Source organism: Mobula birostris, chromosome 10 (genome assembly GCF_030028105.1).
Source record: "Mobula birostris isolate sMobBir1 chromosome 10, sMobBir1.hap1, whole genome shotgun sequence".
NCBI lineage: Eukaryota > Metazoa > Chordata > Chondrichthyes > Myliobatiformes > Myliobatidae > Mobula > Mobula birostris.
The window spans coordinates 148,521,326-148,547,542 of NC_092379.1; the positions used below are offsets into that span (position 1 = coordinate 148,521,326).

General features: G+C 42.9%; 1 protein-coding gene across 4 annotated transcripts in view; it reads left to right on the forward strand.

Moving 5' to 3' along the window:
* The window catches only part of gpc4 (glypican 4), a 183,150-nt gene extending 157,983 nt beyond the window's left edge, over positions 1-25,167 (forward strand). For all 4 annotated transcript variants that reach the window (XM_072271108.1, XM_072271109.1, XM_072271110.1 and 1 more), the window contains one exon: positions 23,690-25,167. In XM_072271108.1, coding sequence (XP_072127209.1) covers positions 23,690-23,904 — 215 coding nt within the window. In that variant the 3' untranslated portion in view covers positions 23,905-25,167. The remainder of the gene's footprint in view (positions 1-23,689) is intronic.
* Positions 25,168-26,217: the final 1,050 nt, after the last annotated feature.

The following is a 26,217-nucleotide window of genomic DNA, read 5'->3' on the forward strand; positions in this document are numbered from 1 at the left end:
TATGGGTCCTAATGCCCTTCCCTTGGACAACATTGGTGTCGTGGAGAGGGGAGACTTGCAGCATGGGCAACTGCTGGTCTTCCATACAACCTTGCCCAGGCGTGCACCCTGGAGAGTGAAGACTTTCCAGGCGCAGATCCATGGTCTCGCAAGACTAACGGATGCCTTTATTTTACCTTTCTCCTCTTCTTCCCCACCCCCACCAGGCCACAGAGCCAGACCAGTGCCAGAGACCCGGTCACTGAAGCTTTCCCTTGGTAGGTATGGTTTTGGATATTGCCACCAACAGTATCCAAAACCATATACCTGTTATTGAGGGAACAGCTACAAGGGTACTCTGCGCCACCTGCCTATTCCCTTTCCCTCATTCAAACAGTCAGCCAGGTACCTGTCTCCTACAATGTGGATGATCTGGAGTTCATCTAGCTACAGTCCCTAATGTGGTCTGTAAGGAGATACAGCCAGATGCACTTGTCACGGGTGTAGTCATCAAGGTCACTGGAAGTCTCACTGACTTCTTGCATCCTGCAAGAGGACTGTCCATTGTCCTGAGAACCATTCCCACTGCTCTAACTGTGTAATAAAAAGAATCTCACCTTCGTCACTGCTCACTTACTCTGCCTCCTGAGAGTTCTTCTTGTAAAGTTTAATAGCAGTTGGCTAAGGTGCGATACTGCCACCTACTGAATTGGAGTGTGAAGCAAAGAGACAGGAAGTACACCCACTAAATTCCCCTCCAAAAAAAACTCAATATCAAAAAGTATACTGCTTTTCAGAAATTCAAACACACACTTACAAACAATACAATAGCGGTGATATGCTAACAAATTTTCATCAGCCCCATAGATCTTAATCTTGTAATTCGATGTTTCCTTTGTACCTGATAGAAAATGCATTCTAATTATAAATGTTGCACTGTTTCTTGACAAGTGCACTCCCTACAAATCCCACTATCATACATATTACTTCTGAACAGGGAGTTATTCAACCCTGTACATCCAATATGTAAATGTGTTCTTCTCTCTTTTTATACCCATCTCGCAGTTGAATTCCCACCATCCTCTGAATTTTATATTAATTCCAGTCCATTCTTTTCCTTATCTCAACTTTGTTACCACAGTGATCGAATAAATGTTTTAATTATGGCTACCATCTCCCCCTCATGCAAAGGTTACACTACATTTACATCCTTAATTGTAAGTGTTTGCTTGGCTAGAGTGTCTGTCACCTCGTTTCCTTCAACCCCAACATGGGCAGAAACCCATTTGAAATGTACACACAGTCATAGACACTACAGCCTCAACACATCTTATCCAATCTCAAGAAGAATGTCTAGCCTGCAATTTGAAATGCCTATTTTAATAGATATCAAGACCAAGAATGAACCAGAGCACAGAAATACATAATCAGGACGTACTTCTTTGACCCATTGTAGGGCTAAAATTATAGCAACCATCTCAGACTGAATATTGATATCTGTCTGATAGTCTTTTCTTAATGGTCACCTGAAACTTTGGAACATAACCAGAAACTCCTGTACGACCTGTCACCGGATCTTTTGAACCATCTGTGTAGATATGCAAGAATCCTTGCATATCTGCCTATCAGCCACAGACAAAGGGAAAACCGTGGAGGAGTGAGAGAAAGGGGACCATACTGCACACTGAACAACCTAAGATTCTGTGCCCTTCCACCCAAAACTGAAGACGTAATGAATGCAGTGCTCCCAACATTCTACTAATGTTGCCAATACTGGATGACCAACTTTATGTCCTCTTATGTTAACCTAATAAACCATTGCTAACTAATCTGTGTAGATTTAAAGGTACTTCACCCATTTTAGTAATGCTGAAACTAGGGATGATTTAATAGCACCATAACATAATAGAAACATAGAAAATAGGTGCAGGAGTAGGCCATTCGGCCCTTTGAGCCTGCACCGCCATTTATTATGATCATGGCTGATCATCCAACTCAGAACCCCGCCCCAGCCTTTCCTCCATACCCCCTGATCCCCGTAGCCACAAGGGCCATATCTAACTCCCTCTTAAATATAGCCAATGTACTGGCCTCAACTGCTTCCTGTGGCAGAGAATTCCACAGATTCACCACTCTCTGAGTGAAGAAGTTTTTCCTAATCTCGGTCCTAAAAGGCTTCCCCTTTATCCTCAAACTGTGACCCCTTGTTCTGGACTTCCCCAACATCAGAAACAATCTTCCTGCATCTAGCCTGTCCAATCCCTTTAGGATTTTATACGTTTCAATCAGATCCCCCCTCAATCTTCTAAATTCCAACGAGTACAAGCCCAGTTCATGCAGTCTTTCTTCATATGAAAGTCCTGCCATCCCAGGAATCAATCTGGTGAACCTTCTTTGTACTCCCTCTATGGCAAGGATGTCTTTCCTCAGATTAGGGGACCTAAACTGCACACAATACTCCAGGTGTGGTCTCACCAAGGCCTCGTACAACTGCAGTAGTACCTCCCTGCTCCTGTACTCAAATCCTCTCGCTATAAATGCCAGCATACCATTTGCCTTTTTCACCGCCTGCTGTACCTGCATGCCCACTTTCAATGACTGGTGTATAATGACACCCAGGTCTCGTTGCACCTCCCCTTTTCCTAATCGGCCACCATTCAGATAATAATCTGTTTTCCTATTTTTGCCACCAAAGTGGATAACTTCACATTTATCCACATTAAATTGCATCTGCCATGAATTTGCCCACTCACCCAACCTATCCAAGTCACTCTGCATCCTCTTAGCATCCTCCTCACAGCTAACAGTGCCACCCAGCTTCGTGTCATCTGCAAACTTGGAGATGCTGCATTTAATTCGCTCATCCAAGTCATTAATATATATTGCAAACAACTGGGGTCCCAGCACTGAGCCTTGCGGTACCCCACTAGTCACCGCCTGCCATTCTGAAAAGGTCCCGTTTATTCCCACTCTTTGCTTCCTGTCTGCTAACCAATTCTCCATCCACATCAATACCTTACCCCCAATACCATGTGCTTTAAGTTTGCACACTAATCTCCTGTGTGGGACCTTGTCAAAAGCCTTTTGAAAATCCAAATATACCACATCCACTGGTTCTCCCCTATCCACTCTACTAGTTACATCCTCAAAAAATTCTATGAGATTCGTCAGACATGATTTTCCTTTCACAAATCCATGCTGACTTTGTCCGATGATTTCACCACTTTCTAAATGTGCTGTTATCACATCTTTGATAACTGACTCCAGCAGTTTCCCCACCACCGACGTTAGGTTAACCGGTCTATAATTCCCCAGTTTCTCTCTCCCTCCTTTTTTAAAAGGTGGGGTTACATTAGCCACCCTCCAATCCTCAGTGCTTGAGCTTGAACTTTATCTGGGGGCTTTAAGACCACTAGTGAAGCTGACCCATAAGCAACACATTCATAATCAAAGATAGATCTGATTAAAGCAACTTACATTTCTCCTCTCCTAAATGATTCCTTCCTCTCCAGCCCTTTATTTTTTCTACCCTCCTGGCTTCACCTATCACCTTCTAGCTATAATACTTGTCCTCCCTCCATCTTTTAATTCTGACATCTTCTCCCTTCCTTTCCCGTCCTGAAGAAGGGTCCCAGCACAAAACGTCGACTCTTTATTCATTTCCAAAGATGCTGCCTGACCTACTGCATTCCTCCAGTATTTTGTGTATGTTGCAATTTGGGTTTGTTTAAGTGACCTCCCAGTTGCACACCCAACTAAGCACCTGAACACATTAAGGGCTTTTTAACACTTCTCTAGAATTTTATTCACATGCACCTTCCATGTTAGCCTTGTGTCCATCCACATACCTAGAAACTTTGCCACTGACTCTTGTTTAAGAGATTTACCATATAACTTCAGATCAATTGTGGGTATAATCTCCCTTTTATAAAAACAAATAACTTGATCCTTGGCAACAGAAAATTTAAACTCCTACTGATGCCCCCATTCTTCTACTTCATTAATAGCTGCCTGCATTTTCCTAACTATGTGATTTATATTTTTGCCTCTCTTCCACACTGCACCATCATCAGCATATAACAATTTGGAAATGTCTCAGCCAACATTGAATAACATATCATTAATCATAATATTAGAAAGGAATGGTGTACACACTCCCCTTCGGAATCCCATTCTCTATCTCATACTCCTTGGAGAATGTTGTTCCCACACTAACTTGTCTGTTTGTATCATATAAAAAATGTTTAATCCATTTGAGCATTCTGCCACCTACTCCCATCTCTTCCAGTATAAACAGCAAACTTGGGTCCATAACATATCATAAACTTTCTTTAGATCAAAGAAAACTGCTGCCACTGATTCTTTATTAACTTGGACTTGAAAATGTTAGATTCCAAACATAGCACATAGTCCATTTTCATTCTCCCGTTACGAAATCCAGATTGGTATAGAGCTATTTTCCACAAAATAAGAAAGCCTGGCTATAAATCATTCATTTCATTATCTTACATACAAGTGAAGTTAACACAATAGGTCTATAACTGGAAGAATCTGATTGATTCTTAACAGGATTCAGTGTAGGGATAACAACTGCTGATTTCCAGGAAGAAGGAAGTCACCTTTCAATTGTGGATACTATAGAGAGAGTGCAGAGGAGATTTACAAGGATGTTGCCTGGACTGGAGAACATGTCTTATGAGAATAGGTTGAGTGAACTTGGCCTTTTCACCTTGGAACGACGGCGAATGAGAGGTGACCTCATAGAGGTGTATAAGATTATGAGGGGCATTGATCGTATGGATAGTCAAAGGCTTTTTCCCAGGGCTGAAAATGCTTACAAAAGGGGGCATAGATTGGGAATAGGGGTAGAGAGGATGTCAGGGGTAAGTTTTTCATGCAGGGAGTGGTGGGTGCGTGGAATGCACTGCCGGTGGCAGTGGTGGAAGTGGATACAATAGGGTCTTTTAAGAGCGTATTAGGTAGATACATGGAGCTTAGAAAAATATAGGGCTATGCACTAGGGAAATCCTAGGCAGTTTCTAGAGTAGGTTACATGGTCGGCATAACATTGTGGGCTGAAGGGCCTGTAATATGCTGTAGATTTCTATGTTGTATGTTCTAACCCATATTGTAGGAAAAAATTTCAAAACCACACTGTTTCGAATCCAATAGCCATTTAAGCACATGATAGTAAATACTATCTTTCCCAGGTGATATCTGACCAGCACCATTAATAGCCATTTTAAATTCAAGGTAAACTTGACATGCAAGCAGGAACTGGAAGATTATTTTTATCTCAGTGGTTTAAGGATTGCTTGCCGAAATGGTGTTTTCTACAAGACCTCTCTTTACTTAAATTAGCTGAACTATGTACACTAACAAATGTTTTTGCTAATAACTCTGCTTTCTCAGAGTCTGCATTGCAACTTTCTCCCCACCATACAAAAACAGTAATGCATCAGGTTCTGTAACTCACCCCACCCTCCATCATTGTTTTCTTCTGCTGCTTGGATCTTTTTCCCAATCCTATCACATTATGTTCTCCAGTAACAAATGAGAAAATTGGCAGATTCTGGAAATCCAAGAGACAGAGAGAGAGAGAGAGAGAGAGAGAGAGAGAGAGAGAGAGAGAGAGAGAGACACACACACACACACACACACACACACACACACACACACACACCCCCACCCTAACCCCTATCTACCTAGAGGAATTCAGTGGGCCAGAAACATCGACTGTACTTTTTTCCCATGGATGCTGCCTGACCTGCTGAGTTCCTCCAGCATTTAGCATGTTCTCCAGAACATTGTCTTTGCCTTTCTCACTATGTTCCGTACTATAGCTTGAGCTCTTTTATATTGTATGAGAGATCAAAAGGAGTAACACTGCTTAACTTTCTTAAAAGGTTCATTCTGCTCCTTCACAGTTCTTTTACATTCATCCATTGATAAGACCTAGGAGCAGAATTAGGCCATTTGGCCCATCAGATCTGCTCCGCCATTCAGTCATGGCTGATTCTTTTTTCCACTCCTCAGCTCCTCTCCCCAGCCTACTCCCCAAAACCTTTCATGCCATGTCCAATCAAGAACCTATCAAACTCTGCCTTAAATATACTCAATGTCCCAGCCTCCACAGCTGCCTGTGGTAATAACTTCCACATACTCACCACCTTCTGGCTAAAGAAATTTCCCTGCTCTGCTTTAAATGGACGTCCCTCTATCCTGAGGCTGTGCCTTCTTGCCCTGGACTCCCCCAGCAAGGGAAACATCCTTTCCACATCTGCTCTGTCTAGGCCTTTCAACATGCGAAAGGTTTCAATGAGCTTCCCTCCCCCATCATTCTTTCTAAATTCCAGCGAGTACAGACCTAGAGCTGTCAAACGTTCCTCGTATGATAACCTTTTCATTCCTGGAATCATCCTTGTGAACCTCCTCTGAACCCTCTCCAATGCCAGCACATCTTTGATGAGGAGCCCAAAACTGTTCACAATACTCAAGGTGAGGCATCATATCCCTGCTCTTGTATTCTAGCCCTCTTGAAATGAATGCTAACTTCGCATTTGCCTTCCTCACCACCGACTCAACTTGCAAGTTAACCTTTAGGGTGTTCTGCACAAGGACTCCCAAGTCCCTTTGCATCTCAGGTTTTTGTATTTTTTTTCACGTTTAGAAAATAGTCTGCACATTTATCTCTACTACCAAAGTGCATGAACATGCACTTCCAACACTGAATTTGAATTGACTTTATTTCTTACATCCTTCATATACACGAGGAGTAAAAATCTTTACATTATGTTTCCATCTAAATGTGCAATGTGTAATCATAGTAATTTATAATAAATAGAACAGTCAATGTAACAGAGTACACTCAAATCAGCGTGAGTTAATTAGTCTGATGGCCTGGTGGAAGAAGCTGTCCTGGAGCCTGTTGGTCCTGGCTCTTATGCTGCTGTACTGTTTCCTGGATGGTAGTAGCCGGAATAGATTGTGCTTGGGGTGACTCAAGTCCCCAATGATCCTACGGGCCCTTTTTACACACCTGTCCTTGTAAATGTCCTGAATCATGGGAAGTTCACAACTACAGATGCACTGGGCTGTCCACACCACTCTATGCAGAATCCTGCGATTAAGGGAGGTACAGTTCCTATACCAGGCAATGATGCAGCCAGTCGGGATGCTCTCAGTTGTTGCCCTGTAGAAAGTTCTTAGGATTTGGGGCCCATACCAAACTTCCTCAGCCGTCTGAGGTGAAAGAGGCGCTGTTGTGATGTGGATGCCAGGGAACTCAAAGCTGTTTACTCTCTCAACCCTGGATCTATTGACATCAATAGGGTTTAGACCATCTCCATTCCTCCTGTAATCCACAACCAGCTCCTTTGTTTTTACAACACTGAGGGAGAGGTTGTTTTCTTGACACCACTGTGTCACAGAGATGACCTCTTCCCTGTAAGCCATCTTGTTATTGTTTGAGATAAGGCCAATCAATATAGTGTCATTGGCAAATTTAATTAGCAGATTAGCGCTGTGGGTGGCAACACAGTCATGGGTATACAGGGAGTAAAGGAGGAGACTTAGTACACAGCCCCGAGGGGCTCCTGTATTGAGAGTCAGAGGGGAGGAGATGAGGGAGCCCACTCTTACCACCTGCTGGCGATCTGACAGGAAGCCCAGGATCCAGCTGCATAAGGCAGGGTCAAGGACTAAGTCTCTGAGCTTCTTTTCAAGGCTGGATGGAACTATGGTGTTGAATGCTGAACTGTAGTTCAAGAACAGCATTCTCACATAAGAATCCTTCTCCAGATGCGTAAGGACAGTATGTAGACCAGTGGCTATTGCGTCATCTGTTGATCGGTTGTGTCGGTAGGTGAATTGTAAGGGGCATTTCACTTGCTACTTTCTTGCCCCTCCCAATCTGTCAAGTCCTTCTGCAGCCTACCTGTTTCCTCAACACTACCTGCCCCTCCACCAATCTTCGTATTAACTGCAAACATGGCAACAAAGCCATCTATTCCATCAGCTAAATCACTGATTTACAGCAGAAAAGACGCGGTCCCAACACCAACCCTGCAGAACACCACTAGTCACTGGCAGCCAACCAGAAAAGGATCCATTTATTCCCACTTGCTGCCTCCTACCAATCAGCCAGTGCTCTTAACATGCCAGGAACTTTCCTGTAATGCCATAGGCTGTTAACTTGGTAAGCAGCCTCATGCGTGGCACCTTATCAAGGGCCTTCTGGGAGTCCAAATATACAACATCCATTGCATCCCCTTTATCTATCCTACTTGTAATCTCTTCAAAGAATTCCAACAGATTCGCCAGGCAGGAATTTTCCTTGAGGAAACCATGCTGACATTGTCCTATCTTGTCCTGTGTCACCAAGTACTCCCTAACATCATTCTTAACAATTGAGTATTTTCCCAACCACTGAGATCAGGTGAACTGGTTTATAATATCCTTTCTGCTACCTTCCTTCTTTCTTAAAGAGTGGAGTGACATTTGCAATTCTCCAGTCCTTTGGCACTATGCCAGAGTCCAAAGATTTTTGAAAAATCATTACTAATACCTCCACAATCTCTACCACTGTCGCTTTAAGAATCCTAGGGTGCAGTTCAGCTGGTCTGGGTGACTTGTGTACCCTTAGGTCCGTCTCCTCGAGAGAGAGGTGTAACGAGAGCTGTACAACTCATCTCCTTCTACCTAAGGCCACGAACTTATCAATCACCCCTGCTGTGGACCACCTGGAGGTCTAAGACGCTCTCGTTACATGCATGTGCAGTTCAGCTCTTTGAGTGCAAATGCAGAAAGTTTGAAGTTAATAACTCATCTCCTTCTACCTTACCAAGAACTTATCAGTCATCCCTGCTGTGGACCACTTCTACAAAGAAGGGATCTGTATACTCCACGACCGCTGGATTAAGTGTGTACATGTAGGAGGGGACTATGTTGAAAAATAAATGTGCTAGGTTTTCTAAAGTTGACTCCTTCTACCTTAGGCCACGAATTTATCAATCACCCCTCGTAACTGCACTCACTTTTTCCTCAGTATTTTCTCTCTTCCTGACCCTCTTCGATAGTTTCCACTAATGCTCCTGATTGGTCCTGTTCTCACACGGCTTATCCTCTTGTTATTAACATACTTGTAGAATGCCTTGGGGTTTTCATTAATCTTGCTTGGCAAGACCTCCTCATGGCCTCTTCAGCTCTCCTAATTTCATTCTTGAGTTCCTTCCTGGCACCTTTGTAATTTTCTAGAGCTCTAATAGTACCTAATTTCTTAAACCTTATGTAAGCTTTTCTTTTCTTAACTAGATTTTCTACATCCTTTGTACACAATGATTCTTTTACTCTACCATTCTTTCCCTGCCTCACTGGAACATACCTATGCAGAGTGCCATGCAAATGTTTCCTGAACATTTACCGCATTTTTGCCGTGCATTTCCCCGAGAACATCTGCTCCCAATTTATGTTAGATTATGAGGACACGCAGTCCTCTTTTATTGTCATTTAGTAATGCATGCATTAAGAAATGATACAATATTCCTCCGGTGTGATATCACGGAAACACAAGACAGACCAAGACTGAAAAACTAATAAAAACCTCATAATTATAACATAGTTACAGCAGTGTAACAATACCATAACTTGATGAAGAATAGGCCATGGCACAGTAAAAAAAAAGTTCAAAGTCTCTCGAAAGTCCCACATCTCACGCAGACGGGAGAAGGAAGAAAACTCTCCCTGCCATGCCCGACCACAGTCCGACTGAGTCGTCCGAAAACTTCAAGCTCTGATCAGTCCTCCGACACCGAGTACCGAGCACCATCTCTATCCGAACACTTCGACCTCAGCCTCGGTCGCCAGCAGCAGGCAAAGCCGGGGATTTTGGGGCCTTTCCTCCGGAGATTCTCGATTGCACAGTAGCAGCAGCAACGAACTGGGCATTTCAGAAATTTCTCCAGATTTTCCTCTGTGCTTCTCACGTCTGTCTTCATCAAATCAGAATTGTCCACGGCCCCTACTTCACAGATACGATATCATTTCACCAGAGAGCTGCGCGCGCTGGGTCATGCTGCCATCTTCTCCTCCCGCCTTGCTCCCAAGTTCCTGGCTAAAAGCATCATATTTCCCCCTACCACAATTAAATGTTTTCCCAAATTCTCTGCTCCTATCTCTCTCCAGCTCTTTGATAAAGGAGATAGAATTGTGATCACTATCTCCAAAATGCTCTCCCACTGAAAGACCTGACACCCGACCAGGTTCACTTCCGCAATACAAGATCAAGTAAAGCCTCTCCTCTAGTTGGCTACATAATGTGTCAGGAAACCTTCCTGAACACATCTAACAAACTCCATCCCATCTAACCCCCTTGTGTTAAGGAGATGCCAGTCAATATTAGGAAAGTTAAAATCACGCATCACAAAAACCCTATTATTATTGCACAGTTCCAGAATCTGCCTCCCTATCTGCTCCTCAATGTCTCTGTTACTATTGGGGTGGGGGGGGGACCTTTAAAAAAAAAGACCCAGTAGCATTATTGACCCCTTCCTGTCTGACTTTCACCTACTCAGTAGACTCAGTAGACAATCCTTCCATGACTTCCTCCTTTACTGCAGCTGTGATACTATCCCTGAATAGCAATGCCACTTCCCCATCTCTTTTGCCTCCCTCCCTGTCCTTTTTGAAACATCTAAACCCCGGCACATTCAGCAGCCATCGCTGCCCCTGAGACATCCAAGTCTCTGTAATGGCCACAATGTCATAGTTCCATGTATTGATCCACACTCCAAGTACATCCTCCTTGTTTATGATACTCCTTGCATTGACATAGACACATCTCAAACCATCTGGCTTGGTGCATCTTCACTCTAACATCTACTTATCCTTCCTCACTCTAACATCTGCTTATCCTTCCTCACAAGCTCCCTGCAAGCAGTCTTTCCTTGTACACCAAACACCCTATCCTCTGCTTCTTCACATTGGTTCCCACACCCCTGCAAATCTAGCTTAAACTCTCCCCAATAATATTAGCAAATTTCCCTCCCAGGATATTCATTCTCCTCCAGTTCAGGTGCAACCTGTTCCACTTGTAGAGGTCACCCCTTCCCCAGAAAAGGTTCCAGTGATCCAAGAACTTGAAACCCTGCCCCCTGCACCATCTGCTCAGCCAAACATTCATCTGCGCTATCTTCCTGTTCTGACCCTCACTAGCTTGTGGCACTGGGAGTAATCTGGAGATGACCATCTTGCTCTTCAGCCTCCTTCCTAATGCCCTAAACCTACTGCACAGGACCTCTACCCCTCTTCTGCCTATGTCATTGGTACCAACATGTACTATGACCTCTGGCTGCTCGCCCTCTCCTTCAATAATATTCTGCAACCCCTCAGAGACATCCTGGACCCTAGCACCCGGGAGCCAACACACTATCCTGGCATCTTTTTTGCTGCTGCAGAATCTCCTACCTAACTATTGAGTCTCCTATGACTGTTGCTCCGCCTGACTTCGCCGCAGTCCTATTGGTCTGGCAGCTGCTGCCTTGGCCAGATAGTTCATCTCCCTCATCAGTATCCAAAGGGATATACCTATTATTGAGGGAAATGGCCACAGGGGACCTTGTACAGACTTTCTTCTCACTTTTCCCCTCTCAGTGTTCACCCATCTACTCCCCGAATTCTGCACTCAGGGTGTAATCACCTGCTCAGAAGTCATATCTATCAAATGCTCTGCCTCCTGGATAATCCCAAGTTCATCCAACTCCAGTTCCAGCTCCTTAATGTGGTGTTTTATGAGCTGGAGTTGGCTGCACTTCCTGCAGGTGTAGTCATCAGGGAGACCATCAGGTTCCATGAATTCCCACATCCTACAGGAGGAGCATTCCACTGCCATCCTGCCTGCACTGAGCAACCAAGATCAAATCTTCTAACCCCTGTCTTTGGACTCAGCCTCTGCTTGTTGAAGCCTCTTGAGTCAAAGCCTGACGCTCCTACTTGTACCGCGGGCTTACTTCCAACACTGGCTGCGTCACTTGTCCCTTCTTACCTTTAAACAAGTGTCGCTGACCTGCATGAAACCTCGTCACTGTGGCTTGCTTCTGCCACTGATTGGGCTACCGGAATGAGCCCGAATGCCCACGAGGGTCTCCTTTTAAACAAGCATCGCTGACCTGTGAGAAACCTCGTCACCAGGGAACAACCTTCCTTTTATTATCTCCCAGTGATCTGGGAATTGATTTCTTAGCTATTGAGCTGAGTACAAAACACAAGGTATTAATGATTGCTCAACTTGATATCCTTCAAAACCAAGTGATCAAGAAATCTACTTTCACATAAATTATCAAATATATCCCAATTTGCCCTTTTAAAATTCTATCTGGGGATATGAAAACCATTCCTGTGATACACATCTTTCCCATAATGGGACAATTATCTCTCCCCACTTTTGTATCATTATACACTTTGCAGTTACACACACTTGCTATATCCTCAGATGCCAGTCTAAGATATATAGCAGAAATGGTGGTGTTAAATAGATTTATCCTGGTACTCCTACCTTCTTCACACCAAACACTTTTCTTCCAGATAGTCTCCAACCACCATCCCGTTCACCTTTGTGTCACCACAACCCCACATAGTACTATGAGCATTAAAATTCCCACACCACATAACCTTGTTTTTCCTATTTCCACCCGCACTTTCCAATGTATCAGGTGTTAACCTTTCACAACGGTTATAAAAAATTATTATCTATACTTTACTATTCTTTCCCCAAATTACAACCACAGTAGACTCATAAACAACCCCAATCTCCAAAACTCTGTGTGCCATCCCATTTTTAACAGTTAGCCACTCTTCCTCCATTGCCGATTTTTTTTGATTGCATCTTATATCAATATAACCTTGTATCTTAAAATTGCGACAATATTTCAGCCAGATCTCCTGTACACATATAACTTCAATTTTTATTTGGTATATAAGACCATAAAAGCATAAGACTTAGAAGCAGAATTAGGCCATTCAGCCCATTGAGTCTGCTCCACCATTCTATCATGGCTGATCCAGATTCCATTCAACCCCATACACCTGGGATGCCCTGACTGATCAGGAAATGATCAACTTCTGCCTTAAATATACGCATGGACTTGGCCTCCATCATAGTCTCTGGCAGAACATTCCACAAGTTTACTACTCTGGCTAAAATATTCCTCCTTACCTCTGTTTTAAAGGGTTGCCCCTCAATTTTGAGGCTGTGCCCTCTTGTTCTGGATAACTCCACCATAGGAAACATCCTCTCCACATCCACCCTATCTAGTCCTTTCAACATTTTGTAGGTTTCAATGAGATTCCCCACACAGTCTTTTAAATTTCAGTGAGTACAGGCTTAAAGCCACCAAACGCTCCTCATATTTTAACCCTTCATTCCCAGAATCATCCTCGAGAACCTCCTCTGGACTCTCTCCAATGACAACACATCCTTTCTGAGATACGAGGCCCAAAACTGTTGAAAATACTCCAAGTGAGGCCTGGCTACTGTCTTATAAAGCCTCAGTATTATCTCCTTGTTTTTATGTTTTTGCCCCCGTGAAATAAATGCCAACATTGCATTTGCCTTCTTTACCACAGACTCAACCTGTGAATTAACCTTCTGGGAGTTTTGCATGAGGACTTCCAAGTTCCTTTGCACTTCTGATGTTTGAATCTTCTCCCCATTTAGATAATAGTCTGCACTATTGTTCCTTTTATCAAAATGCATTATCATACATTTCTCAACGTTGTATTTCACCTACCACTTTTTTGCCCATTCTTCCAATTTGTCGAAGTCTTGCTGCAATTGCATTGCTTCCTCAGCACTACCTACTCCTTCACCTATCTTTGTATCATCTGCAAACTTTGCCACAAAGCTATCAATTCCATTATCTAAAGCACTGACAAACAAAGTGAAAAGCAGCGGTCCCAATGGTGACCCCTGAGAAACACCACTATTCATTGGTAGTCAACCAGAAAAGGCCCCTTTATTGCCACTCGCTGTCTCCTGCCTGTCAGCCATTCCTCTATCCATGCCAGTACCTTTCCTGTAATGCCTTAGGATTTTATCTTGTCTTAAGTGTGGCACCTTATCAAATGCCTTCTGAAAATCCAAGTAAATGTCATCCACTACCTCTCCTTTGCCAACCCTGCTTGTTACTTCCTCAGAGCTCTAACAGATTTGTCAGGCCAGATTTCCTTTACAGAAACCATGCTGACTTTGACTTACTTTATCATTAGTCTCTGAGTATCTTGTAACCTCCTCCTTAATAATAGACTCCAACACCTTCCCAGCCACTGAGGTTAGGCTAACTAGCCTATAATTTCCTTTCTTTTGCTTTCCTCCTTTCTTAAATTGGAGTGACTCTTCTGGGACCTTGCCAGAATCAAGTGATTCTTGAAAGATCAAGACCAATGCATCCATTATCTCTTCAGCAACCTCTCTCAGGACTCTGGGATGTCGTCCATCTGGTCCAGGTGACTTATCCACCTTAAGGCCTCTCATTGCCTAGCACTTTGTCCTTTGTAATAGCAACAGCACTCACTCCTGCTCCCTGACACTCACAGACCTCTGGCACACTGCTAGTGTCTTCCACAGTGAAAACAGTACCCATTAAGTTCATCTGCCATTTCTTTGTCCCCCATTACTTCTTCACCAGCATCATTTTCAAGTGGTCCAATATCAATTCTCACCCCCCTTTTTATATAAATGAAAAAACTTCTGGTGTCCTGCTTTTTTATTATTGGCTAGTGCCCCCATATTTTCAATAGGGTTCTTAAACTCTTGACCATTAGCTAACAGGTTTCTAGCGTTCCATTAAAATATTAGAAAAACCTTTATAACCCTCCTTTGAAGTCTCAACATTATTGACTCCTCCTTGTAAGGCATCATTAATAATTTACAGTGTTGTCTTTTATCTCTAGATGTTTTTCTGCAGCCTTTAATGTAATTTTTTTTCTGTCCTCCTTTTATTTCCTGCAATACAATTTACCACATCTGTCATGAAATTGAAAAACTTTAGTTTTTTATCAACAATCAGAAAATCCTTTGCTATACAATTATGCACTTACATACTCTCTTTAAACTATCTGTATTCTTGGATATTAATAGGTCTCATTGTCTTCTGTACTTTCTGCAGAGCCTGTGCATATGATATGCCCATTTCCACTTGCTCAGCTTTCTTATGTACAGGACACCCTGCATAAACAGAGTTATGTTCTTCTCCACAGTTGCTACAGTTCAGATGAACACCTCCTTCACAATTGCCATGATCATGTTCTCCACCACATCTACACACTTCTTTTTACCCTTACACACAGCTGCTACGTGACCACACTTCTGGCATTGAAAAATTTTGAGACTTGACCCATATAAGCATATAACCTAAATTAAATCTTCGGCAATTTTCTCCATCAAATTTAATCAACACCAATAAGCTATCTGGTCGAACTCTATCACGAAACCCTGTTACATGTTTAGCATCTACAACTTTTATCCCTGACTAAATTATTTCTAACATGGTCCAAAGCCACAGTTGTGCAATATAATTTCTTAGGGTTACTTTTCTTCCTTTGCAGCTTTTAACCCCAAACTTTCTCACACTGCTCACTATCTTCACAAAATACTAAAGGTGTCCCATCTCTTAAACATTTTGAAACATAGACACATAGAAAACCTACGGCACAATACAGGCCCTTCGGCCCTTAATGCTGTGCTGAACATGTCCTCTCTTCAGAAATTACCAAGGATTACCCATAACCCTCTATTTTTCTAAGCTCCATCCATGTACCTATCCAGGAGTGTCTTAAAAGACCCTATTGGATCTGCCTCCACTACAGTCGCTGACAGCCCATTCTACACTCTCACCATTCTCTGCTTAAAAAAACTTACCCTGATATCTCCTCTGTACTTACTTCCAAGCACCTTAAAACTGTGCCCTCTCACGTTAGCTATTTCATCCCTGGGAAAAAGCCTCTGACTATTCACAGGATCAATGCCCCTCATCGTGTTATACACCTCTAGCAGGTCATTTCTCATCCTCCGTCGCTCCAAGAAGAAAAGGCCAAGTTCACTCAACCTATTCTCTTGAGGAATGCTCTCTAATCCAGGCAACATCCTTGTAAATCTCCTCTGCACCCTTTCTATAGTTTCTACATCCTTCCTGTAGTGAGGTGACCAGAAATGAGCACAGTACTCCAAGTGTGGTCTGACCAGGGTCTTATACAGCTGTAACATTACCTCTCAGCTCTTGAACTCAATCCCATGGTTGATGAAGGCCAATGCACCATATGCCTTCTTAACCACAGAGTCAACCTGCGCAGTAGCTTTGAGTGTTCTATGTACATGGACCCCAAGGTCCCCCTGATCCTCCACATTAATACATACCATTAATACTATATTTTGCCATCATATTTGACCTACCAAAATGAACCACTTCACACTTATCTGGGTTGAACTGCATCTACCACTTCTCAGCCCAATTCTGCATCCCATCGATGTTGCGCTGTAACCTCTGACAACCCTCCACACTATCCACAACACCCCCAATCTTTGTGTCATCAGCAAGTTTACTAACCATCCCTCAACTTTCTCTATAATTTCCTGGGCTATCTCTACTCCCTTTCTTGAATCAGGGAACAACATCCGCCACCCTCCAATCCTCAGGAATCTCTCCCGTCCTCATTGATGATACAAAGATCTTTGCCAGAGGCTCAGCAATCTCCTCCTTTGCCTCCCACAGTAGCCTGGGGTGTATCTCGTTTGGTTGCAGTGACTTATCCAACTTGATGCTTTCCAAAAGCTCTAGCACATCCTGTTTCTTATTGTCTATATGCTCAAGCTTTTCAATTCACTGTAAGTCATCCCTACAATCGCCAAGGTCCTTTTCCATAGTGAATACTGAAGTGAAGTATTCATTAAGTACCTCCGCTACCTCCTCTGGTTCCATACACATTTTCCCACTGTCACACTTGATCGATCCTATTCTCTCACATCTTATCCTCTTGTTCTTCACATACTTGTAGAATGCCTTGGGGTTTTCCTTAATCCTGCTTGCCAAGGCCTTCTCATGGCCCCTTCTGGTTCTCCTAATTCTATTCTTAAGTTCCTTCCTGCTAGCCTTATAACTTTCTAGATCTCTATTATTACATAGTTTTTTGAACCGTTCATAAGCTTTTCTTTTCTTCTTAAACAACAGGAATTTTGCAGATGCTGGAAATTCAAGCAACACACATACAAGTTGCTGGTGAACGCAGCAGGCCAGGCAGCATCTCTAGGAAGAGGTGCAGTCGACGTTTCAGGCCGAGACCCTTCGTCAGGACTAACTGAAGGAAGAGTGAGTAAGGGATTTGAAAGTTGGAGGGGGAGGGGGAGATCCAAAATGATAGGAGAAGACAGGAGGGGGAGGGATGGAGCCAAGAGCTGGACAGGTGATAGGCAAAAGGGATAAGAGAGGATCACGGGACAGGAGGTCCGGGAAGAAAGACAAGCGGGGGGGGGGGACCCAGAGGATGGGCAAGGGGTATATTCAGAGGGACAGAGGGAGAAAAAGGAGAGTGAGAGAAAGAATGTGTGTATAAAAATAAGTAACAGATGGGGTACGAGGGGGAGGTGGGGCATTAGCGGAAGTTAGAGAAGTCGATGTTCATGCCATCAGGTTGGAGGCTACCCAGACGGAATATAAGGTGTGACCGTCTGGGTAGCCTCCAACCTGATGGCATGAACATCGACTTCTCTAACTTCCGCTAATGCCCCACCTCCCCCTCGTACCCCATCTGTTACTTATTTTTATACACACATTCTTTCTCTCACTCTCCTTTTTCTCCCTCTGTCCCTCTGAATATACCCCTTGCCCATCCTCTGGGTCCCCCCCCCCCCCCCGCTTGTCTTTCTTCCCGGACCTCCTGTCCCGTGATCCTCTCTTATCCCTTTTGCCTATCACCTGTCCAGCTCTTGGCTCCATCCCTCCCCCTCCTGTCTTCTCCTATCATTTTGGATCTCCCCCTCCCCCTCCAACTTTCAAATCCCTTACTCACTCTTCCTTCAGTTAGTCCTGACGAAGGGTCTCGGCCTGAAACGTCGACTGCACCTTCTCTTCTTAACTAGATTTACAATAGCCTTTGTACACCATGATTCATGTACCCTACCATCCTTTCACTGTCTCATTGGAACATACCTATGCAGAACACCACACAAATATCCCCTGAACATTTGCCACATTTCTGCCGTACATTTCCCTGAGAAAATCTGTTCCCAATTTAAGCTTCCAAGTTCCTGCCTGATAGCTTCATATTTCCCCTCACTCCAATTAAACGCTTTCCTAACTTGTCTGTTCTTATCTCTCTCCAATGCTATGGTAGAAGAGATAGAATTGCAATCACTATCTCCAAAATGCTCTTCCACTGAGAGATCTGACACCTGACCAGGTTTATTTACCAATACCAGATCAAGTACAGCCTCTCCTCTTGTAGGCTTATCTGCATATTGTGTCAAGAAACCTTCCTGAACACACCTAACAAACTCCACCCCATCTAAACCCTTGGCTCTAGGGACATGTCAATCAATATTTGGGAAATTAAAATCTCCCACCACGACAACCGTGTTATTATTACACCTTTCCAGAATCTGTCTCCCTATCTCTTCCTTGATGTCCCTGTTACTATTGGGTGGTCTATATAAAACACCCAGTAGAGCTATTTACCCCTTCCTATTCCTAACTTCCACCGCCAGAGACTCAGTAGACAATCCCTCCATGTCTTCCTCCTTTTCTGCAGCCGTGACACTATCTCTAATCAACAGTGCCACGCCCCCACCTCTTTTGCCTTCCTCCCTGTCGTGTCTGAAACATCTAAAGCCTGGCATTCAAGGTAGCGGTTTCTGCCTCTGAGCCATCCGAGTCTCTGTAATGGCCATAACATCATAGCTCCAAGTACTGATCCACATTCTAAGCTCATCCACTTTATTCATGATACTCCTTGCATTAAATTAGACACATCTGAAACCATCGGTCTGAGCGCGTCCCTTCTCTATCAGCTGTTTATCCTCCCTTTCACACTGTGTACAAGCTTTGTGAGCCAACAGTCCCTTCCTCCATCTCTTCAGTTCGGTTCCCACCCCCCAGCAATTCTAGTTTAAACTCTCCCCAATAGCCTTAGCAAACCTCCCGACTAGGGATATTTAGGGACCAATATCAAGTGCAACCCGTCTTTTTTGTACAGGTCACACCTGCCCCAAAAGAGATCCCAATGATCCAGAAATCTGAATCCCTGCCCCCTGCTGTAATCCCTCAGCCACGCATTTATCCTCCACATTACTCTATACCTGTACTCACTGTCACGTGGCACAGGCGGTAACCCTGATACTACTACCTTTGAGGTCCTGCTTCTCAATTTCCTTCTTAACTCCCTGTAGTCTGTTTTCAGGACCTGCTCCCTTTTCCCACCTATGTCGTTGGTACCAATATATATCACGACCTCTGGCTGTTCACCTTCCCACTTCAGAATATCATGGACACGATCAGAAACATCCCGGACCCTGGCACCTGGGAGGCAAATTATCATCCGTGTTTCTTTCCTGTGTCCACAGAATTGCCTGCCTGACCCCCTAACTATAGAGTCCCCTATGAATGTTGCCATCCTCTTCCTTTCCCTACCCTTCCGAGCCACAGGGCCAGCCTCTGTGCCAGAGGCGCGGCCACTGTTGCTTCCCCCAGGGAGGTCATTCCCCCCAACAGTACTCAAGCAGGAGTACTTATTGCTAAGGGGGGCAGCCACAAGGATACTCTCTAGTATCTGACTCCCGCCCTTCCCTCTCCTGACTGTTACCCACTGATCTGTCTCCTGAAGCCCCAGTGTGATTACCTGCCTATAGCTCCACTCTATTGACTCCTCACTTTCCCTGACCAGATGAAGATCATTGAACTGTATCTCCAGTTCCCTAAAACGGTCCCTATGGAGCTGCAGCTCAACGCTTCTGGCGCAGATGTGGCCATCTGGAAAGTTGGGCTTCTCCCGGACATCCCACATCTGACACCCAGTACAGAAAACCGGCCTCACAGACATACTTCCTATTCCTATTCTTCACAAGTAACTTACCTCGCCTCGACCGGTTACTGTTGAGCCTAAGCCCTCCTGCTTTGTCTCCCTTTAATCCGTCGCCCTCTCCTCTAACGCCTGCTCTATAAAGCTGTCTTCATTTTAAACTCTTCCGGCCAATCGAACTTGCTGACGTCCACATGCCTGCGCAGTTGTTCCTCGATATATCTGCCCACAATATTTCTTAATGCTTTTCTCAAATCCTTAGTTAGTCTAATTAAATTGATATTAGAAACAGGTTCTCATTCAAAACTCAACAAAACCATACACTTTCCCTCCCTTCCTTTTATTTAAATCCTGTCTACTGCCTTCATCGCTGAATGATAAGCCACTACAGTGCTCAATCAGCCACTTATATATTCGTTTCCCAGAAACCTGCCATTAATCTTAGTCCATACGACTCCTATCACCCAATGCCAGCTCCCATTCACTAACTTTGTCATCTCAGGTGCTTCCTGCCTGAGAGAAAACTTTCAACAACCTGCTCAGGCCTTTGACCAACCCCAATTAGATTTAGCCCATCCTCCCAAGATTCAGAGCTCCAAAACCCCCAAGCCTCAAGACCTCTCTTAAACTCAGGCACTCAGACAGTGGCCACTCCACTTGATCTTCCCTTCTTTTTATTGGCAGCTGCAGCCCAATTTTTCAATTAACTCATCAATGAGACACACACTTTTACCTCCTTCCTGTGCTCACTCCTCATTCCATTAACAGATTTTACCCAGTCTTGGCCATGTGATTTAGCTGGTGTTCTAAAGTTATATAATTGTTAGAACACAGAAGATGGCAACTTTGACACTTGAATCCCCGTAGAGCAATTAGATCCTTTACTGCTTTCCTGTAACCCTAAACATTACTTTCTCTCAAGGCTGAAGCAGTTATAATATATTCAGTCAAATGCTGTGAATGCATAATCCGTCACTGCTTCCTCCTAAAATTTCCATCATTACAGAAACCTGTCTTCAGCCATTTCTATTCACCATGGGATTGGAAGGAATGGTTTGATAGCACCACGTACAGCGGATGAAATGGAACAGACAGCATCGTATTTGTAGAAATGACAACCTGTTCTCCTTAACCAGCAGCACCTCTTGCCAAGAAAAAGCCCTGGCATTTACCTACCTGGGTTCTGTTCACAAAAGCAGAATAATTCCCTGTCCCATTAATTACTTAATTAGGGTAGCCGACGGGTCTCAAACCCTTGGTGAGATAGGGTGTTGTCTATCCCAGCATGTGAAGACAGACTCCGGTGGATTGAGCGGACGAGACCAATGGAAGGTCCAACGGTCAAGAAGGCGGTCTCTGCAAGCGTCGTGGAACGTGTAGAGCAGGACAAGACACAGAAGACGTCCTGGTCATCCACTGTGCCTAGTCCCATCTCCAGCAGTCTAGACTCTGTCTTGCCACTGGATCCAGATGGGAATTGGGAAGAGAGAGTGAGGCTGACGCTGCGCAACTCTCCCTCACTTAAATCCAAATCACGTGCTAGTCTCGACACCATCATAATGGTGTCAAGTTCTTCATCGACGTCAATGATTCACGAACAACAATTACTTTCCAATATCTCTCAGTCACCAGCGATTTGTTAGCAGTTCTCAAAGTGGCATTTATGAACTTGTAACTTTCTCATCAATTCCCAGTTTATGTTTGGCCAGGACCATTGGGATCCAGACTTTTTCATTCTAAACATGGATCATCAAGTTGATCTATTCTTGATGTTTGGGCATATTTGGCTGAATATAGCATCAAAGATCTTTGGTAAAACATAGGATAGGTGGTTCAGGAGAAAAGCAATCCAGTGACTGGACAGGAGTGATACCTTAGTCAAAAGATGATGGTTACAGTTGTTGAAGGCATATTCCATCCCTAGAACTTAATTGCTGGAGTCCTCAGAGCAATGATCTTAGCCCAGCCATAATCAATTGTTTCATCAGTGGCCTTACTTCCATCATCTCGGCTCAAAACATTTACTGTTTATTTTCCCTTCGTAGATGCTGTCTGACCTGCTGAGATACCCCAACATTTTATTGGTGATGCAAAAAGATACAGGAGTAGCTCAGAAATTGGAAATGAATTGCCTCTGATACCCAAATGGCATTCTACTGTTTATAATTTACAAGTCACAACCATGATAACATTCTTTACTTCCCTAGATATGTATGCCTCCAACAACTCTCTTGACAGTATTCCAGTGCAAAGCAGTCCGATTAATTGATATCCCATCCATTACCTAAATCATTATTACTGGATTTATTCACCTAGATTGTAACAATTACATCTCCCAATCCTGCCCTCTGTCACTAAATTGAACAAGTACTTCAGGGGTATGGGAACATTTCCAACTTCTTCTCCATTTAATGATGATCCATCTTGAAAATATATTTTCATCCCATCATCATTGATACATGTAAATGCTAAAAAATAAATAAAATTAATTCTGGAAAATTCTGATTGAGCCCACAGGCTTCTTGCATTTTACTATCCTTCTCACTCCAGTATCAATCCATATCCAAGTCATTAATGTAAATCAAAAAGTCCAGTGCCAATATTATTGTGCATCATCCTCTAGTCTGAAAGCCGGTAATTTACCACAGCTCATAAACATAATAGATTCTGCAAATGTGGGAAAGCCAGAGTAACACACAAGATGCTGGAGGAACTCAGGTCAGGCAGCATCTAGGCATAGAAATAAACAGTGGACATTTTGAACTGAGACCCATCATCAGGTCTGGAAAGAAAGGGGGTAGATGCCAGAATAGGAAGGTGGGCAAGGGGGAGGGGAAGGGGAAGGAGTACAAGCTGGCAGCTGATAGGAGTATAACCAGGTGGGTGGGCTAGGGGGATGAAGTAAGAAACTGGGAGGTGATAGGTATAAGAAGTGTAAGTTGAAGAGGAAAGAATCTGATAGGAGAGGAGAGTGGACCATCAGAGTAAGGGAAGGAGAGTTATCAGAGGAAGATGATGGACAAGTGAGAAGCAAGGATAAGAGGAGAGCCAGAATGGAATGGAAAAAGAGAGAAGGGGGAGGGGTGAAATTACCAGAAGCTAGAGAAATCAGTGTTCATGCCATCAGTTGGAGGATGCCCAGCCAGAATATGAGGTGTAGCTCCTCCATCCTGGAGAATGGCCTCTTTGTGGCGGTAGACAAGGCCATGGAGCAATGTGTCAGAATGGTAAGAAGAAGTAAAATCAGTAACAACTGGGAAAACCCACCTTTTGTGATGGTTAGGGTGAAGATGCTCAGTGATGTTGTCCTCCAATCTACGTTGAGTTTTTAGCTAGATAATGGTGAATTTGTAGAATTAATTGGCACAGGTGGCTGCGGAGGCCAAGTCATTAGGTATATTTAAAGCGGAGGTTGATAGGTTCTTTATTAGTCAGGGTGTCAAAGGTTATGGGGAGAAGGCAGGAGAGTGGGGTTGAGATAAATCAGCCATGCTAATTCATTGAGCTACTTGCCACAACTCTGCTTTCTGTCATTAAAACAGTTTATTTTATCCTTTTTGCCAATAACTCTTAATTCCATGTTCAAACTATTCTAATTCACTGCATTTATTTGGAATGCCAAAAAAAATAAATTTTTTTTATCTTTCAGGTGACGAAGGTAGTGGTGAAGAAAGCGGCAGTGGCTGCTTTGGGTTTGATTGCCACCTGGAATTTGAGTTCACCAGCACTGATATTCCTCAGTTTGCTGCCCCTATAGAGCCGAGGAAAATACTTCCCAATAACTCTGCTTGCAGCAGTGACCCCTCTCGGTTAATTCTGTTAGTTAGCTGTTTGGTTATAATCTTACTCCTGAGGTTAAGATAATCATGCAAGGTTACAAGAAAGCCTCACAAAATGGCTTTTTTAAAATGAAGAACTATTCTCATTTATGGCAGCTGATGACAACAATCAATTACAAACTTCTCTTAAAATTTCATCAGTGATGTTTGTTGCTTCAATTGCCATCACTTTATCTGTGTCATCGTGTTCAATCACACAGTCCACTAGGCTTCCAATCTATAGATATGTGAACTCTAACTTAGTAAGTCTTTAAGGCATTTTTTATTTGCTTTTTACCTATTTAAAGAAACAAGGTTGTGTGCAGGAAAATACATAGCAACTTTCATTTAATAATGTGGTTAAGTATCTGTACAGAAGCAAACTTATTTATCTCGAAATCACTTGGGTATTGATGCACAAATGTATTGGTTATGTTGTCAAGCTAATATCTGCTAGATGCCTGGTATAATTTTAGGGAGGTAGTTATATACAGTTGCACAGCAATTAGAGCCGTGCTTGTTGAGCCTTTTCACAAAGAAACTTGTTGGCTCTGGAATTTTTTCAAACAATTGTAAGGAAGCTACAACACAGCCACCAGAATTGACTCCAATGTTAACAGAACTTGATGTTAAAGTCATTGGATTTTGTTTTGAGAGAGCTGAATCTGGAAATTAAATTTCAAAATTGCTAATTTGTTAATCCGTCCTTGAGTTAAACTTGTCAGCAGCCTGAGCAGCTTCCTACGGTTTGACAGTCAGTAAATCATCATACTGACATTGTTTCTATATAATAAAATCTGAAGGCAATATTTCACCTATATACATTTCAGTTTTCATTGTAATATTAATTACATTTTATATCAAAATTTTCAACTACTTGTAATCGCTAACTCAGGGTCAGTACATTACTTTTAGAAATTCAAAGTAAAAATCTGAATGATACACCTTTTCTGTTTAGAAATCATCGGGGCTCTTCTTTATCTACAGTTTACCAGTTAAAGTAGTGCTCTTTTGTGAGATAGTATATTGTATAAAGCAGAGCCACAGTTGAGAGCAGAATGTGTTGTGTAAGGTTTTGTGTTCCTTAGATCATATAAAAATTAGTTTTGGCTTTCTGTAAGGGAAAGAATTGTCTGAAATATCCACTCATTAGCTGAAATTCAGCTGGAACACCAGCGAAGTGACGGCATCGTTCTGCAGGACAGATAGCTGCAAACATCTTTTGTTCATTTCAAGCTTGTAAATTTTGCTTTTGGTCATCTTGTAAACCTCATAACCCAATAATTATATTTTAAAATACACATTGTCAGTTTTGATACTGATTGTCAGTTTTGTTTTCATTTTGATTTTAAGTGCAAAGTACGAAGTGCTTTGGTGTGTTGAAAAATATTAATGATTGTTGCTTTATTCATGGTCGAGCACCTGTACAGTGGGAATATCAGTATGGAATGCAGCTAATTAGGTAAATGTGTAATAACAAATTTGAGTATTTGAGTCATTGTATTGAAACCACAGAACTTCTTGAATACAATGTTGTAATCTACAGTTATATTCACTGAAAATGGGATTTAACATTTCAAACATTAAAACTAGTTTTATTTATGTAACCGCACTGAAGTAATGACATTGAGCATGTAAATATTGATTTTTTTTATAAAGAACATGTAAGAATAGTTTGCTATCTTAAAATAGAAGTGCACAAAGTAGTTAAAATTTGGTAAGTTTTATAAAATTCCAGAAAGTGCATCAAGGCAGCTGAAAACTCGGTATTGATGCTGGAAATACATAGAAATCTGGTACTTAGCATGGACCCAAGGTAGAAGATAGCTAATAACTGTAGGTCAAGCTAAACTTGCAATAAATAGGACGATTTCCTTTCATGCATCTTTCACCTACTCCTAAATTGTCCAAAGTACTGATTCAGCTGACGATTTTCTTGCTCAAAGCATGAGGCTTTGAATTTTTGCAGCTTGAAGGTGACCTCCAGAATGGAGAGGCTTGTGGCCATGATGCAGCTGACTGAGTCTACAACTGTCTGCTGCTTTTTTCAACCCAGTGCATTGGAGCCTCCATACAAGGTGGTGATGCAACAGACAGAACGTTCTTCATGATACATCTATAGAAATTTGTGAAAGACATTGGTGACTTGCCTAATCTCCTCAAACTCCTATTGAGTTACAGCTTATTTTCAGTGTGTTGAGGTTAGAATAAATCCTCTCAGATGCTGACACCCAGAAAGTTGAAGCTGCTCCCTCCTTCCACCACTGACCAGTCGATAAGGACTAATATGGCAGGGGGATGGGAACCAGTATGACAGAGCTGAGGATGACCCAGCAGGTTTACAAGTAGATGATGGGTG